Source organism: Choloepus didactylus, chromosome 4, assembly GCF_015220235.1.
Source record: "Choloepus didactylus isolate mChoDid1 chromosome 4, mChoDid1.pri, whole genome shotgun sequence".
NCBI lineage: Eukaryota > Metazoa > Chordata > Mammalia > Pilosa > Megalonychidae > Choloepus > Choloepus didactylus.
In genome coordinates this window covers 115245327-115264182 of record NC_051310.1, presented here as the reverse complement: position 1 = coordinate 115264182, position 18856 = coordinate 115245327, and the positions used below count along the sequence as shown (strand labels likewise).

Below are 18856 nucleotides of genomic sequence, written 5' to 3'. Positions count from 1 at the left end.
TTTGGAGAATGACAGCTCTTTGTTCACTCTTTTCTGGGATACCAGCATTGACAACAGTCATCTCTGGGTGCTTTGACTCAATCCCTGCTGAATCACCTGCAAACGGCTAAAGAACATGTCCTTTCACAGGCCTGCCTACTCACCCACTTGTCTCCCTCCCCCCATCCCCATCCCATCCCTTTCTTCCCCCTTCCAGATCTACAATGTTAGGGCTGCAAGACATCATTAAGTCCCTTCCTGTTGCAAAGCAGCTCAGAGAAGTCAAGAAACTGTCCAAGGTCATTAGGCAAGGAGCACAGCCAGGACATGAACCCAAGTCTGCTGACCCCTGGCCCAGGGCTCTCCCCATGTGCCCACATGGCCTGCCTGCCGCTGGGTGAGGCTGTGCAGTTCAGCAGAGCTGGAGCCCAGCCAGGTATGTGCTAGGGTGACAAGGAAGCTGCTGACGAACCTTCAGTGAAAATGTCAAGCACAGCCCCAGATTATTCAGGCAGTGCTGGGCAACCTGAGAAAGCAAAGCCGCTCACTGCCAGGCCTCTGTGGGCAGGTTTCCAGGGTGTTGCAGCTCCCTCTCCTCCTGAGCCACTGTAGATAAGACCACAGGCAGTGCCTCCCACAGACGTCTGTGTAGCCCACGCCATTCAAGGCTTTTCTGACATCCCGTCTCACTTCTCATGAGCTCACCCTCTGCTCTAGCCAGGCTGACCTCCTCATCACCCCCAACCCAACCTGTAGTTCACTCTGCTGGAGTGCCCTTCCCCTGACAAGCTCCTTCTCTCCCTCACCATCCAGCTCCAACACAATATGTGCTGGAGCATCTGTAAACCCACAACCCCACTTCCTACCTCTGCCTTACTAAACTCCATGAAGGAGGGCAGGGGCCTTGCCTTTCACATGCATCTCTAGCACCCAAAAAGAGTGGCTGGCATTGCAGTAGGTGCTCAGTAATTGCTTACTGGATAGACGAATGAATGATCCAATGCAGTCACATATGCTGACTTGTCCATCCTGCTTTGGGGAAATCAATATAGATAATGGCTAGGAGCACAGGTCTTGGAGCTAGGCAGACCTGGGTTCGACTTCCAGTTCTGCAATTTGCCAGCAGTCTGACACTGGTCAAGTTTCTTAACCGCTCTCAGCCTCAGGTTTCTCACCTGTAAAATATGAATAATAATAAAACCTACCTCAAGAAGGTTACTGGGAGGATCAAACAATGCATAAGAAGGGGCCTGAAATACTGTAACTGTTACCATCTCTGTGATGATTTCCTTGATCAAGTTCCTTTTTCCCAGAATGAAGGAACTTATTATCTGCCTATTGAACTCCTACCCATCTGTACAGGCCCAGCCAAAATTCTAGCTCCTCTGGGAAGCATCATCTGAACACCCAGCCTGGCCTCCTTCCCTCTCCTGGCTCCACACCCCTGCAGCAATCTTCACCTGCAGCAGCCCCCAGCCTGCAGCCCTAGTTGCCCCCATGAGCTCTGTGTGTGAGTCTCACCTCCCCCAACTAGACTTTGCATTTTCTGGTGGCAGGGCCCAATTCTCATGCTCCTCCTGTGTTTCCTCAAAGCACCCACCCTGGGGTTCATCTATAGCAAAACCCATAGCACTTTATAGTTTACAAAGTATTCACATTCATCTCATTTCATCCTTACTCTGTGAGGCAGGTACTGTCATCACCTCCATTTTACAGATGAAGTAACTGAGGCCTGGGGAGGTTAAATGCTTGCCCAAGGCTCTTCAGCTAGTAGGCAGTGGAACTGAGATTCACGTTCAGGCTAACTCCAAGTGCTGTGTGCTCTCCCCTCCACCATGTTACCCTCCTTCCTCTAGTTGCCACAGGATGCCCTCAGGGTCATCTCCCACCCCATCTGCTGGCAAAATGGGCATTTCCAAGTCAGGTCTGCTGCCTCCTTAGCTCACTGGCCCAGCTACACGTTCTTCCCGGAAAACCCACAGCTGTAACTTAGGAAAGCCCCTGAACTCAGCTGCACTTGGATTTGTTACACCGTGGCCTCTGGTCACTCACCCACGCCCTCTTCTACTAGGGGAGGCCGCTTTGGGACTCTGGACCCCTCTCTGCCCTGCGAAGTAAAGCAGGAGAGAAAACCCACCACCTATTTTGACTCTAAGTTGTCATAGAACAGGGATGGGAAATAAAAATTCGCTTTCCAGACCATTTCAGGACTGGGCCAATCAGCAGTGCTGGCTTTTTGGTTTGTGCCACAAAACAACGAGCATTTTGCATGCACTTTCCCACATCACCTCATCAGATGCTCACAGATGCCGTACGAGGTCAGGGAACCAGTGCTCCTTCTAACCAGTCAGGAGTGTGGGCCCGGATCCAGGCATTCTAAGCCCCAAGTCATGCTTGGGAGCCTCCCTCTGTGCTAGTTGCCCACTGGAATCCCCTGGGGACTGGGTTAAAAATACCAAACTGACTAAATCCAACTCAGCAAGGGTGGGAATCCAGAATTGGTTTCCTAAAGTAAGCTCTTCAAGGAAGTTATAATCAGCAGGTGACCAGGAAAGGGTTTGATTCCCACCTCCGCCCCATACTACCTGTGTGACCCTGGCAAAAGACTCACCTTTCTGAGCCTTGGGTCATCATCTGCAAAATGGAAATATTAATAAGGGAAGGGGTTCTGAGGAGGCACAATGCAGCCCTAGGAGCCCTTCAGCAACCTGTAAAATGGGCATAACAATAGAAACTCTCTCATAGGGTTCTGGTGTAGATAAAAATGAGTAAATACATGCAAAAGCACTTATACCAGAGCCTGCACACAGTAAATGCTCAATAAATGCTGGCTGCCATTATTATTATACCACCGTTGCCCCCACAACAGTTAGCCTGCATATGGCACTATCCTGTTTACAAAATGCTTTCACCTACAGGGTCTCAGAGAACCAGTGGGATGCTGCAGCTGGTGCTAACCGGCTCACGAAAGCTGATTGTTAAATTACAGGGATTTGGGGAGCCAGTCATTAAGCACAGGCATTATTAAAAGTTAAATTATATAAACTTATATTTAAATAAATCATATTAAAAATACTATACTATTTTACTATATTTTACTATTGTTTATGCTCTTGAGGTTATTTATGCCTTTTGTATCTGTATTGGAGAAATACCATATAATACTATATAATATATAATGGTGTGCTACACCTCTTTCCAATTCCACAGTTAGTGACATCACATTGGGAGCTTGAAATTGGACATGACAGATATATTTACACCATGGAAAGTGGCAAGCAATAAATGGCTCGATTTATTGTTCTCTTGATTCTAGGCTTAAGAAAGTGATGGAGAATATGATAATAATACGGATTTAACTTAAAATAAAAGTGTATCGTGTCTATAGCTGTTGCTTTGTGAATAGCACAGAAAATTGAAATATTTGTCCAATATTTGAACACTATTGTTCAATTCTGCAAGGAAGTCACTCATATCATTGGTGAATGAGTAAAATTCCAAAATACATTTTCTTTGTTTCATTTTCGTCTTTATAGTTAACATAAACAAAAATATCAATCAACATTCTTGTTGGAACTACATTCGTCAACTGCAGCCATAGGTTGGCTACTGACACGAGAGTTTAGCAAAAACCAAACTGGCTCTATGGAATTTATGATAGAGTATTATATATTTTGTTATTATTTGTAAATTGTGTTATAACTTTTTATTGGTAAAATTTATAATAAACATATATATTTATATACATTTTTCCACAGATCCGGCTATTACATATTTACTATAACACCACTGCACAGAGCCTCAATAAAGTAGGTATCACTGCCAATGTTTTCCAGATAAGGAAAATGAGGGACAGTGAAGTAACTTGTTCAAGGCCACACAACTAGTAAGTAGTGAAACCAAGTTTGAGCCCAGATCTTTGTGCCAAGATAGCTGCTCTTTCTGCCACCCCTCGCTACTTCTGAAGTCCAATTCTTTCACTCCTAGTGGAGATCAGCTGCAGTGGGAGGGCTGATGGTGGGGCTGTGAATAGAACTTAAAAGGTACTATTTGAACACATGGTATTTTAGTGGAAATCAGGCCTGGGTGGAAGGTCAGAGTGCAGGGTGTGGGCAGCCGGGAGCAGCTAGAGGCTTCTGAGCACCTAAAGGCGATGGGTAAGGATAAAAGGAAGGGAAGGCACTACATTTTGTTAGTTTCCTCATCAGTAAAATAAGGATCACAGTATCTATCCCAATCCATGTCAACCTAGGTTATGAGCACCTGGGAATTACACAGTATCCTGAATTTTGGGAATCAGCCCAACCTGCTGGTTGAGAAGTATCATTAACCTTTGGATGGTTCCATACTTGTCTTCTTTTCTGAGTTCCTTTGGAGAGGAATAAGGAGAAATGTGGCCCAATAGGGAAGCTAATTAAAATTCACCACTGGCACTTGTGAGGAGCTTTGAACTTTTGCAGGGCCCTTTTATAAACACTGATAGATCCCTAGTCCTTCACTCCAATTTTGTGGCACAGGAAACAGAGGCGATATTACCTCCACTTCCAAGGCCAAGAGAGGTCAGAGATGTGACCTCCCCAACATCACACACCAGAGGTGGAACTTAAACCCAGGTTCAGCTCCCAATCCTCTCCTCTTTCCACTAAACCATGTAAATCCTGCTGTATCTCCTAAGAATCAGCTGGTTGGTTTACTGCCTCCCATTTCAAAGTTTCTATAATTCGGCTCTTTTAATAATGACCCCCTCCAGAGTTTAATTTTTGCCATATGTTGTTCTCCTTCCCTTACCTATTTAGGAGGGAGTGTGCTCAATTCACTTCTCCCAGGTTACCCTTGGGTAGCCTTGCAGGAATTGATTAAGTGGTCAGCATGTACGTATTTCCAAGGTTTCAGACTCACAGTCTGATGCATGGGGCTAAGATGAAGAAGCCCCATGGGATAGACTCTGAGGCTGGGGTACAAGCTAAACCTTGGGTATAAGGATTAGGAAACAGAGCCTACCCCTTGGGGCACACTATGAAAGCTTCTACAGCCAAATAAAAACAGTTCAAAGTACACATGGGCTGCTTGGGTTAAAATGTAAAGAGAAAAAAGGTGGGAGAGAAAATACTGCAAGTAGTCTAGTTATAAGCAACTTAAAACACACACACCACCTGTTCATAGAAAGCAGGAAGAAAATACACCAAATGTTAATATGGTTGTTTTAAATTGAAGGGACTATGGGTAACATCTTTGTATGTTTCTGTATTTAGCGAGTTTTTCTTACTTTCTGTAATAGCACAGAAAACCATCAACTTCGTTTAAAAAAAAAAGTTTGTTGGGCACCTTTGGTTCACCCTTTTCCCACATTCTTGCTATAGCCTGAAACGAGCCTACTCTTTCCCATCCATCCTCTTCCCTGCCAGGAAAATGTTCTTCCTACATCAGAAATCAGACCACGTTTTTCTACCCATTAAAGGATCTTCCATAATTACTGTTAATTTTCTTAAATGTGATAATGGTACTGCGGTTTGGTAGGAGATTGTTCTTAATTTTGGCACATGAATACTGAAGTGTTTAAAATGAGGTGTCATAATGGCTACAATTTACTTTCAAATCATATATATACATATACACATACATACACTTACACACACATATGCTTTTACATATATATACATATATATATATATATATATATATATATATATATATATATATATATATATATTTTTTTTTTTTTTTTTTTTCCCTTGGCAAATGTGGCCAAATGTTAATTGTGAAATCTTGGAGGAGGGTGTAACGATATTCACTATATTTTTCTTTCAATTTCAATGAATATTTTGAAATTTTTTCATAATGAAAAGTTCTGAGGGATAAAGCCTTCCATGGTTTGTGATCACCTACACAAACTCTTTGGTCTGGCCCTAACTCTTTCCACTCTCACTCTAACCTACCTTGTCGGTTAAATCTCTACCAAGTCTCACCTCCACTCAACGTCCCCCAGGTTTTAGGACATAAATATTTGTCTCATGCTTGTAAGTTCTAATTTTCAAACACTTGAATGTTCTATAGAGTTAATAAAATATAAATTACTTTTTTACGTATTAGGGGTAGCTTTTAGAAAGAGAAAACAATGTAACCAGATGAGAAATAAACTGTGTGAAGGATAAATTTACAGCACAGTACAGACTTTTGGATTAATTGTACGTAAAAGGCATGATTCAAGGAAGTAAGAAATCTGGACTGTTAGAATCTGGTAAAATAAAACTGGTGACACCCAGCTTTGCTTAGTGTTTCTTCACTGGCTGAGTTCAAATCCCAGCCCATCATTTAATACCTGTGTGATCTTTGGCAAGTTACTTAAACTCTCTGAATCTCAACTGCATGGTGTGTAAAAAAGTGGCAATCTCTTATACCTCAGTGGGTGTCAGTGAGGATCAAATGAGAGACTAGATATGTAAGCACCGTGCATTCTAGAAAATACCATATTCATTTTAAATATTATCAGTATCATTCGTATGAAAGCTTAATGAGCAGACCCCTTCACACTGCAAACATCAAGAACAGCTAAAATGATGACTCAGGGCATAGAGGAATTTGGATTTTTGGAGTATCTTGCTCACGAATTCACCTCTCTTAGGACTTTTATACAAAAAAAAAAGTACCCTCGGAGTTCTGGGTTCCTGGCTTGTGTACAATTTCATTCAATTCTCACAACTTGTTCTTTCTGCTTAAAATGTCAGTCAAACCCAAGGACTACCTTTCATTTCTGAATTCTCAAGTTGGATCAGGTTAGGGTGGGGATTTGGAGGAAGAGGATGAGGACACACCCATGAGCAGAGGGGAAACTCCCAAATCGAAAATAAACACAAAGCCACTCACAAACACCCTCTACAAGGCTTTTATTTGTGTTGGGATCATGTACCAAGGCGAGGTTACTGGGTGGTACTGAGCCCCATTTCCTGGTGATCCATACCAGAAAGGCATGTCTGAAGGCACGTCTGGGTTCTACCCAGTACTGGGGGAGAGCCAGCCCCAGTGCCTCTTCAGTATGTGTAGACATGGGGCAACCTCACTTAGCGTCATCACCCCATCTACCCACATCAACGGCCTTTCTGTTACAACACAAACCAGGACGATCTGCACTCTGCCGAAGCACAGAGCTTACCCCTTGGAAGTCAGTGTTCATTGGCGAGAGTCATGGTTCGCTTCTATCTCAGGTGGCTTCCCCACCAAACCTCACTGCAGTCATCTCTAGGAGATGGTGGGCCCTGGAAGGAGGTATCATATGCCATTGATGTTCGCCACTCTCCTGGCATCCAGTAAGCCCTCAATAAATGTTCACTGAATTGAAATCTGCCTGCAACCTCTTTTGCATTTTCCAGGTGAGAAATGAAAGGACCTCGGGCATCCATGTGTGCATTTCATCTGCACTCAGGTATTCATTCATTGTGTTCACTCATGGATTTCATTTACTGAGCAACTTATCATGTGCCAGGCACTGCACTAGACACAGGCAGCAGAAAGTGATTCATGGTGATAAATGCTCTCCATAGAAGTTTGTACTAAGTGCAGTAGAGGCAGAAAGGCAGGTTAGTCCTTAGTTATGCTCTGGGGAGGAGACAGGAGTGGGAAAGTCTTCTGAGGGGAAATGGCATTGCTGCTGGGCCTCAAAGGATGAGCAGAAGGTACACAGGCAGAGAAACCACAGGGCAGCCTCCTGGACTGGAACCGGCATGAATGGTCAACTCGCTGCCTGGGGCTAGTGTTTCCAATTGGGGAGAGGTTGATGGGGCCAGAACCAGGGCTAGGGTGGTTCAAGAAAGGCCTGAAAGCCATGCTGAGAATGGGCTATTTCTCCTATGAGTAACAAGGGTCCATCACAGTTTTCTTTTACATTCATTAGTGCCCTCATCTGCTCTCTGCCACAAGCTGGGAGCATCTTGTGGGCAGGGACTGAGCCTGGCCTTCCCAGCACAATGCCTGGACATAGGAGCAACTCATCAAATAGCAGCCTGAGGAGAAGTCGTTTATGTTCCAAAGGCAGGCTACAGAGCTGACTCTCCTCAATCACCTGCCCCTTCACGCTGGAAGGTGAGGGTAGAGAGCAGGTCATGGGAAGGGGCAGGAAGACAACGGGGTGCCCATGTTCACAGGACAGTGAGGCTAGCCTGACTTGCTTGGTGAGGAGTAACAGAATACAAGTAGGAGAGGAAAGCAGAGGCTCCTCATGGAGAATGAAAACCAAAAATAAAGATGTGGATTTTATTTGGTGGAAAACACCGAACCAAGAAGCCATCTCTAAAGTGCAGACTTTCTGTGTGATCCCCTCCAGCTGGCCGAAAGCTCCAGCCAGGGGGCATGCACAGCCACATTCTGGTTCCAGGAAATGTCTTTCAAGAATGAAAATTAAAAACAAAGATGTGGATTTTATTTGGTGGAAAACAGCGAACAAAGAAGCCACCTCTAAAGTATGGACTTTCTGTGTGATCCCCTCCAGCTGTCAGAAAGTTCCAGCCAGGGGTCACGCACAGCCATTCTGGCTTCAGGAGGTGTCTGCTCAATCATGAAACAATCCCTCTGAGTTCCAGCTATGCATCACTTCCTGAAGTTGCCCAGTTGGGCCCCAGTGTAGGGGCCCAGGGATGGGGGCATCAGAAGGCCCAGAGCCCACAGAACTCCAAGGACGCATGTCTGTGACGTGGGTAGCAGCATCCCCACCTACACGCATTCAGGGGAAACCCAGACTCTCCCCAGGTTGTGGAAAATGTCCTGATGGAGCCCAGAAGCCAGACATGAGCCCCCACCAGCAGCCCCTCCTAGCAACCAATCCCAGCAATCTGCTGGGCAATTTACAATTGAATTAGCAGTGTTTGTTTTCCTAGCCTATCAGGGCCCGAAACACAGCAACAAGAGTTGTGTTTTCTTTTCCTCTGTTCTAGGAAGGGAAATAATAGCAGCTACCATTACTGAACACCTATTTGGTATTCAGCACTAATGCTTCTTCTCTCCAAACTTTACAACAACCCTACCGGGTATGCTTTATTATTTCATCGAAGCTGAAAGACTGATGTTCAGTCGTATCCTGCTACGTGGTAGAATGAGGATCAAACCCTGATCTGGTTAACTCCTGCGAGCTCTCACCTCACCACAATGAACTGTATGGACGCAAACCAGGTAGAATCAACCTGCAAGTCCTCTTACCTCTACCAGGCCTATTAGAGAAAAGACAAAGGAGCCCATTTGGGGGCTGGTCTCCTGCAGCTGGCAAAGGCACAAGAAAACAACGCATTAATTGCCCCTACAAGTACCAGGAAGGAGACACAGTGCAATCCAGGCAGAAATTCCTGCTTGATGCGTTATCATCTGAGGTCCAAAGGCCTCCCAGGCCACGCCCTCCTCAGGTGACCCTGAGCGAAGCTCTGCACCAGGCCTTCTGTTGGAGGAATTCAGAACACTGAGAGGGTCGGCATAAGGAGGGGCCACCAAGCTGAGGAGACTCACAGCAGGACACCTCATGAGGCAGAGGAGGAGCTGGGGCTGGGGCCCACATGCAGTAACAGCCCACCCCAGGCATGGCCACTGAGAGACCTTGGGCACCCAGACCCCCTCTGGGCCGGTCCCCAGAGCCAGAGAGACTTGGGTGTCATCCTGGACTCTGCCCTCTCCCTCATCTCCCACATGCAGTGAGGCACCTCATCCCTAGATCAGCTTCGGTATTAGGTCTTCAATCTGTCCCCTCCTCAATGAATTTGGCACTCATCATGTCTCACAAAATTACTGCACCAGCCTGCACCTAGCCCCCGGGTTGTCCCCCAGTCTATCCACCCTGCCAGCTGGGGACTGTTCTGAAACACACACGTGCTCACCTCACCTCCCTGCTCATCTGGCCCTTATAAATCTCAGGGGAAAGTTCAACCTCCTTGACTTAGTTCCCACACCCTCTGACTGCCTCCCAGCCTCTTTCTGGTGTCTCCTGCAGCCACCCAGTACATGCACCCTTTGCCTGTTCCTCCCTGAATGCATCGTGCTATTTCATGGCCACCTGTACTGCTGGGATCTCTCTTCAGAAATTCCTTCCCCTCTGCTAACTCCTACCAGTCCTTGAGAACCAAACTCAAACACCACTCATTCAGGAAGCCCTCCCAGATATCCCAATCTGACATAGATCCCTCTCCTTAGAGCTCTCCAAGCCCCTGTGCTTCCCTTTATCACAGCACTTGGAGCTGTTGATGTGTCTTCTCTGTCCCTACGTGATGTTCCCTGGAAAAGAGGAACTAAACCCAGATGGAGCCTCAGTTAATTTTGTACATACAGCAACCACCCAGTCACCAAGCACAGTAGTTGAAACACAACAGAAATTATTCAGTGAAAAAAATGAACGGGTCCCCTTCAGGGTACAAAGGTCCCTCTGATCACTGGGTATAGGACCTTTATGTTTTGGGGGTCTCTAAAATCTCATAAGTCTATGCTGAGTTACAAGCTCAGTTACTAAGGGAACTGACCCTTCTGCTTGGTTCACATTCTTGCTTTATGAAGTCCTCTTAGTCACAGTGAACTTTCCCAGCCCTGAATACCAGTTACCACAAATGATCAGCAGTCCCTGGAAACAGTTTTATGGCCACAATTTGGGGTGGAGTGGGGGAGGGCAGCCAGCAGTCCCTGGGCTCCAAGATTTACAATCTCTGGCCAAGAGACGCTGGAGAGAGAGCCAGCCAACCTCAGCAGTCTTCCTCCAAACACGTCTTGTTCTGCCCACTCAGGAGTTAGCTCTTGGTTACTGGAAAGTTCAATCTTATGAAATGTGTTTGGTTTCCAGTTGCCTGTCATTAGTCAACTTATTTTAAAAATACACCCACCTGCTCCCTGAAAGAGATAAAGCGCCTGTGGTCTGACTTAGAAGCTTCTTGTAGGCAGCGCCTGTGTACAGAAAGCTTATACACGAAACGAGACTGAGGAGGTGGATACTTTCTAAGGCATCACGTCTTGCCTGGAGCTCAGGGTCGTCGGCTGTGAGATGAGGGAGGAGGATGAGGTGGGCACTGGGCCCCTCCTAGCACTGACATCCCAAGAGACTGGGCCCCTTCTTCTTAAACTCTCATTTTTTTCCCTCCTCACCCCCCACACTGACCTTGAGATCAAAGTGAGCAATTTTCTTGGTGTGAAGGTAGTTCACCCCATCCAGGATCTGCTTAATGAAGCTGGTGGCCTCCTCCTCACTCAGTGACTCCTTCTGGGCCAGGAAGTCAAAGAGCTCTCCTCCGGACACTCTGCAAGACATGGGCAGGGAGGGGCCAGCCCATCAGCCCTGTGTGTCAGGAGGCCTGAACCCAGCCCTCCGCCACCCTGTATCACAGTCCCCCATGTCCATCGCTGGGGCTTTACCCAGCCAGCACCACGGACTGACTATGTTTCTATTTGCTGTGTTCTCCCCTTTGGATCACAAGGACAGGAATCATCCTCAGGGGGTCACCAGAAGGGCCTCTAGTCACACTCTAGGCCCAGGTCCCCAGTTATGCTGGGTGTTACCCACACTCGATACAACTGAGGTAGCAGATGGCAGAGACAAGACAAACAGGAACAAATGCTGGGCCGGAAGATGGGAGAACTGGGTTCCTCCAGCCCAGCCTGAAACTGATCTTGGACAGCTCATTTCCCCTCTCTAGGCCTCAGTTCCCTCACCTGCAAGATGGGCAGACTGTGCAAGATGACCCATAATGCCCCTGTAGTGGGTTGAATTGCCCCCAAAAAATATGTTCAAGTCCCAACCCCCAGTACCGTGACTGTGACCTTATTTGGAAATAGGCTCTTTGCAGATGTAATCAAGTTAAGATGAGGTTATACTGGATTAGGGTGGGCCCTAAGCCAAAGAGACTGGTGTCCTTATATGAGAAAGGAGAGGGATATTCAGACCCAGAGGCACACCAGAAGAAGGTCATAAAAGATGGCCTCTTCATAGGCTCAAGAGAATCTAGGCATGGTCCTTAATTAAAACATAAAATCCTATTAATTATATCAGTCCCTTACAAACTCTAAAGTACTACTTTTGTCCTCATAGTCGATACCCTTGTGCCCTATAGTCGATTAGTTGATGTGACAAGAAAGGAGAAGTACAGGGTAAAAGGAATCCCCCATGGGATTTAGGGTTGCCAGGTAAAATGTGAGATTTTTATTTGCTAAATTCAGCAACCTTCTGGTCTTGTTTGTCCTGTGACAGATGCTGGTGCACCCAGCCAGCACTGTGCTTTCTCTGGGCTCTGACAGACCCAAGGGTCATCCCAGGAAAAGATCTCAGGAGGTGATATGGACCAGGAAGTCCAGGACCTTGGAATTACTTGGAAGACTTGTAAAAATTCAGATTCTCAGGCCCTACCACAGTTTTGACCAAATTAGATTCTCAGTGGTAAGGTCTTGGAAATTGTATTTTTATAACAACAACAACAACATAATAATTAATATTTAAGTTAATATTCAATACTCGTCACTTATTCTGTGCCAGAAATGAAGTTACATGCTTTGTGCACATTATCTCATGCAATCATCACAATATCCTACAAGGTAAATAATAGTCCTATTTTATCATTGCTGATATGGAGGCTCAGTGAGGTTAAGTGACTTGCCCAAGGTCACGCAGTTAGAAAGTGGTAATGTCAGGAATCAAACCTAGACAGAATGACTGACAACCACTATATCACTTTAAGTCTTCCCAGAGGATTCCTACATGGTCAGAATAGGCCCCATCCCTGGTTTGGAAATCATCTCCCTGTCACCTAGCCCATCCTAAATAAAGAGCATCAAAACCCTATTTTCCTGTCTTTAACAATCTCCAGAAGCATACCAAAGATTAACCTTAGCATCATGAAAAGTGGAATAACCAGACAATGCGCCAGATGGGGTGCAATAGGAAGTACACAGCAACACTTATGATGTATTCTGACCTAAAAATTGAATCCTAACTCTGATTAAGCCTCTAGTTCAGTGTTATCCAACAGAACTTTCCAAAGTGATAGAAATGGTCTTATCACATGTAGCTACCGAGCCCTTGAAATTTGGGTAGTGTGACTGAGGAACTGAATTCTAAATTTTATTTAATTTGAATTAATTTGAATTTTAACAGTGAAGTGGTATGTAAAATATTTTCCATGAAATATAACTTTATTGTTCTGGTAGGACTGCATTTCATTTTATCTATTGCTTTGTATACTAGTTAAGATGTGCCATAAATATAAAATACCCCCTGGATTTTGAAGATTAAGTATGAAAAAAGAATGTACATTATTTCATTAATAGTTTATTATATGCTGAAATAATATTTTGTATATATTGGTTATATAAAAAATATTAAAATTAATTCACCTGTTTCTTTTTACTTCTTATTTAATGTGGCTACTAGAAAATTTTAAATTATATATGTATTATATTTCTATGGGACAGCAGCAATACAAAGGGATCACCTCTGGAATTAACTACTAGTTTACAGGAAATACAGGGGACAGAGGAACATGTTAAATAACACAATGAGGAAGGAATCATCCAAATCCAGACTATAAGACAATTGACAGGACAAATGATCCAGTTTCTTTAATAAATCAACAGCATCAAAAAAGAGGTGGAAGGGGAACTATTATAGAACAAAACAGACATAAGAGACAAAAGAGCCAATTACGGTGTTGTGGAACTTATTTGGATCCTAATTCAAATAAAATAACTCTAAAAAGATACCTCTGAGTCCACCAGAGAAATATGATAATGGCCCGGAGAGCAGGCAGCTCTGGGGATCCTGAGGCCCGACTGGTTAATTCCATGAGGTGTATACTAAAGTACTTACAAGTGAAAGGACACTATGTCTGCGATTTCCTTTAAAATTCCAGCAAACAAAAACAGTCAGGGTTGGGCGGGGGGAGAGCAGAGTTTTATATAAAACGAGATTGGCAAAATGTTGATAACTTGAAGCTGGGTGGGGGACACAGGGGGACCGATTATACTACTATCTCTGCTTTTGTGTATGTTCAACCCTCCCCCTAAAAAAAAAGTGTTCTTCCTCAGTTATCCTCCCACAGCATGGCCATCACCACATGGAAGTTTTTCGGTAACAAATGAGGAGACCGAGGCCTGGAGGAGGGGCAGTGGCCATCCACAGTCATAGCGAGGAAACACATGGTCAGGACGAGAGTCTGCGCTCCCAGCTCTCAGTCCAATGCCGCCTCCGTGTACTAACATGTGACCTGGAGCAAGTTGCCTAACATCTCTAAGTCAGCAAAATGGGGGAAATAAGAGTGTTACATTACAGATCAAAAGAGCACAGTGACTGGCACGCAGAAAGTGCCCCAGCAGTGGGGGCTCCTGTCACTGGCGTCATCATTTGTTTGTTGCATGTGGTTAGCATGGGCTTACAGGGTTGGGGAAGGTGTTGGGGGCATAATAGGGCCTGGGTAAGATCTTCAAAGACGGAGCCAGGGACTGAGGACAGGCAGGACAAGTAGCGGAAAAGCCTGAGCCTGGAAAGCATGTGTGGTGATAAGTCCCTGTGCACAGGCAGGCCTTGGAGGTGAAGACCTGCAGAGGAATGCTGGTTCTGCCACTTACTAGTGAGTTACTCTCAGTTTCAGTCTTTTTCATCTAAGTGGGTTTAAAAACATCACCCTTAAATAGATGGATGAATGTCAGAAAGTATATGCTTCTCTCATGATGTGAGCTTCTCAAGGGCAGGGGCCATGAATTAGGTATTCATTTTATTTCCAGTGTCTGGCATGTAATAAATGCTGGGTAAATGTTTGGAGAAAGAGAGCAGGGGAAAAAAGAGAGAAGGGGAAAGGTGAAAGGCTGAAGAGAGTGCTGTCTACTACAGCTGCAGTGCCCCCCTGCTCAGAGTGAGCCGGGCAGGGCCTGAAGCGGCTGCCTTGGTGCTGGGGATGAGGCCGGTGTGCTCTTTTCCCACATGTCAGACAGATGAGGTCACCTGTGTCCCACCCCCCACCCCCACCCAGGGCAGGTGCAGGAGATGGAGCACCCCTGCAGCTGCTGAAGAAGGAACCTTGAGTTTGCCCCGCAGACCCAGGTCAAAGAGCCAGGAATGTGGATCCAATCCTCCCCCAGCTTAAGACTCAAACTTGACCTTGAGGTGGGGCATGTAAGAGTGCCAGGGCTCACCTTTTCTTCTGGTAAAAGAGAAACAAAGGGTTTCACTGCCACTTTTGAGTATGGGGGCCAGAGGGGTAAGAGAAATCTTGAAGTAATGTTGGGCAAGCGCTATGAAATCTTTGATAAAGCCCTTGAAATAAATACCATGTACCATATCACTGTCAGGGGAGGCAGTGTGGAAATGGGCTTGAGTTCGAGTTGATTTAAAGTTTGCCACACTTGCAACACGCTTTCCCAGCATTCGCTCACTTGAGCTCATGTCCACCCTGAGAGGCAGAATGGAATGACTGTCCCCTTGTATCAGATGAAACTCAGGCCCCAAGAGAACGAGTGACTTGCCCAAGGTCACACAGCTAGTAAGTGGCAGAACTGGATTTAGATCCAGATCTTCTCAGCCCAGTCCACCGAGTATTCTTCTCACCGTGCTCTCTCCACATTACAAAACCTGAGTTGCTGGTGCAAAAAATGAAGCTTGAACGTCACCAAGCACTGGACAGGCCTCCGACCTCCCTGCTCAGCTAAGCCCATGCCCTCATCACACTGAACTGTTATGATCTGTTTGTCTCTCTGAATGACTAGGTTATCTTTGCTTCCACAGAAACTAGTGCAAGGAAGACATTCAATAGAAGTTTGGTGAATAAAAGGACAAATGAAAGAAATTTTAAAAATTTCAAATATCAACATGACATAGAATATTCCATATCATATAGACAGTAAAGCCTTGGTATTTGCAAGAGATCTATCTGTCTGGAGCCCCTTGCAAATTTTCAAATTCACTGTGCCCCTCTGAAATAGATAGAAACCAGCCCTACCCTTGCTTTTTATATCCCCAGTCCCTGCCAGGTCCTATGAGGCTGTGATGGGAGGCAGATAGATAATAATCCTACCATTTCTACCTTAAATGAAAAGCTGAATAAATGTAAGTGATTAAAATGTGGAAGTCTCCTGTCAAGCCAAGCCATGGACGTGATGGCCTGGGCTGGGTGAGGACTTTAGATGGCAGTAATCAGCCTTTATGACGAAAGGTGTGGTCCAGGCAGGAGACCCAGATGAGGCATTTCATTCCCTTGGGATGAAGAAGGAAACAGCCACTTTGGCCCATAGACTCTCCCCTAGAGACTTGGAAAGATGGGAGGCTGATGAGCCTGCCCAGGGTGACCAACAAGCCCTGGACACCCAGGCTGAGGACACTCAAGGCAAAGCCCAGTCACCTATTTTCAGAGCCCAGCCAAGGAGTCTGGCTTTTACTTCTTTTTCCCCTAACATAGTTACTTCCAAGGGCTTTTCAGCCCTCAAATCTCTCTGCCCTGGAGTCATTCCCTATCTCATTTCAAACTTCTTTCCTCTCACATCCCAAACCTCTTTAGCTTAAAGATAAAAACAAACACACAAAACAAAACAAAACAAAAAACAAAACAAAGAACCTAATAGCCTGACTTCCCCTCTTCTCCTACCAGCATCTGCAGGGTCAGTCCCCTTCCTGCTAATCTGAATTTTGTCTCCTTTTCCCCTGTAGGTTGGTACTGGCTGCTGGAATTGGCTTTTCAGAATTTTTCTGGAAATGTGTGGTCAACCAACCTATGGTCACAGTGATGGGGAAGGATGCTGCCAGTGGTGCTGGTGCCCAGGAAAATGGGATCAATTCAGGGAACTGAGAAGCAATGCCAACACCTGGAGCTCTCTGCCAGGCCAGTCTCTGGTATGCAACTGCCAGGGTATTGCTTTCCACTGGCTTGGCATGGAGGAGGCCCTGGAACATCCAGGGGCTTGGGATGGGAGGCCTGCTCAACCTCCCAGGGAACACAGACCCAATGGGGTTTAAAGCCTGCCTTGGAAGGAGTCAGTTACATTTTGTTTCAGGGCTCCACATGTGACATGAGTTAATCTGTTGAGATTTTGAAAACATTCTTTCCCACATACAGATGTCAATTTGTATGGACAACTCTGCCCTCAACAGCCTGACCAGAGGCAGCTGCTGCTAAGGAGGTCACAGATGGGGTAATAAAAGAGGAAAGGGACTTAAATCAGGGCTGTCATGTCCTTCCAGTACTGGCTGATTTAAAAGAAAGCAGAAGCAAGATGCTGCACCAGACAAAGGTTGCTGAGATGGGCAGTGGGATTGGGTATATTTATCCATAAAACCTGTAATTTTCGACTGAGCAGATGGACATCAATAACCACATTCAATTAGGAGAAAAACCCACTAACCTATTAGGGCACAGTATGAACCAGGAGGCCAAAGACCCCGATCAGCCCCAAAGGGGTCCAAGTCCAAGCACAAGAGCCCATGAACGTCTCTCCTATGAGACCCTCCCTCTCAGACCTTGGTCAGAGATGGATTAGACACCATGTAGCAAGCTTGGCCCCGTCTTTTCTAAGTTCATAACTCTCTAGCACTCCACAGACAGGCACCCTGAGGGCAATGAGACAACTTGGAAGTAAGTGAGGAGACAGAAAAACTAAGAACAGACAGAACTCAACAAGCAAGTCACAAGAGGCACCAGTGGGATACAGCCTTAACTCACAAGAAGAAATACCTCAAGAGCACCCCTCACCTCAACTCCTGGGTTCTACAAACAATTAAAGAAATGTCAATTAAAATGACAACAAAGTATTTTATAACTATAAAGGTCAATAAATGGAAAATGTTTTAAAACAATTCAGGGCTAGCAGGGTGATAGGCAATTAGGAACACTCCTTCCTATGTCGCAGTTGGTACCGATTAGCCAACACCAACTAGTAACCCCACCTGGATGTCCTTTGAGAGTGAGGATATGGAGAGCTCTAAAAATGTCACCCTTTGATTTAGTTGTCCCACTCCTGAGGATTTATCATAAAGAATTAATTCAAAAGAAAATGGGAAAACTGGGGGAAGAAAGCTGTTTTATAGCAGTAAAATCCGTACTAGTGAATAACTGGAAAATAAAAACCAAATGTCCACCAATGGGAAAATACTGGTATGCAATTTCAGTGAAACATGATAAGTATGTAAAAAGAGAAAAGGCTATTGATGGCATTATGTAATAGTACAATGATTGCACACAGATTAAGATTTGGGAGGGACCACAGAAAAACATAAACAGCTATGTTTGGGTAGTGCGATTTTGAATGTAATTTCTTTTCAGTTGTTGCAAAGTTTTTAAAATTGTAGTCTTTTAAAGAAGTGGCCTGGCCTGCTCAGTGAAGGTGGGCTTGTCATTCTCTGCTGGGAATCAGCATGCCAACTGCTGCCCTTAGCCTTGAGGCATGCCCCACTTCAGGCGTCCACATGGCTGGCCACATCTGGGGGACCCCACCAGGCTTCTGGGAGAAACATGGAGGACACCGGGAGTTAGTGAAGGGGACTGCACTGGCAATTCTAGGCATTTAAACATTGGAGTGAATAATTTAAGAATCAAATGCAAAAGTATGCAAATTCCTATCTGCTACCTAAATCTATATTCTGGCAACGCTAGAGCATGGGTCTCATTTAAAATGATCCCAGATGTCAGGTGGTCCACCCCACCTTTAGGCAGGTTAAGGATGGCTGCCTGGTTTACAGATGAGATCTGAAGCTTCGAGGGGGTGAGGTGACATGCTCAAGGTCACAAAGGCAGGGATTACCAAGGCAAATGCCATCATCCTCTGCTCACTGGCAGATGTGCATGTGCATATGCGGTCCAGAAGAGTCCCAACACGAAGATTTCCTGCTTGAATCGACACAGCCACCGTGACTTGTGCCACAGTGGATTTAAGCCCTGTTGTCTGCTAGAGC

At 45.4% G+C, this 18856-nt stretch overlaps 1 protein-coding gene across 5 annotated transcripts in view; it reads right to left on the bottom strand.

Moving 5' to 3' along the window:
- DAPK2 (death associated protein kinase 2) overlaps window positions 1-18856 on the bottom strand; it is a 122612-nt gene that overhangs the window by 37407 nt on the left and 66349 nt on the right. For 3 of the 5 annotated variants that reach the window (XM_037833736.1, XM_037833737.1, XM_037833738.1), the window contains one exon: window positions 11093-11231. In XM_037833736.1, coding sequence (XP_037689664.1) covers window positions 11093-11231 — 139 coding nt within the window. Of the gene's footprint in view, window positions 1-956; window positions 1103-7129; window positions 7233-11092; window positions 11232-18856 lie in introns of those variants that run through there. The other 2 variants (XM_037833740.1, XM_037833739.1) reach the window with 2 other exon arrangements.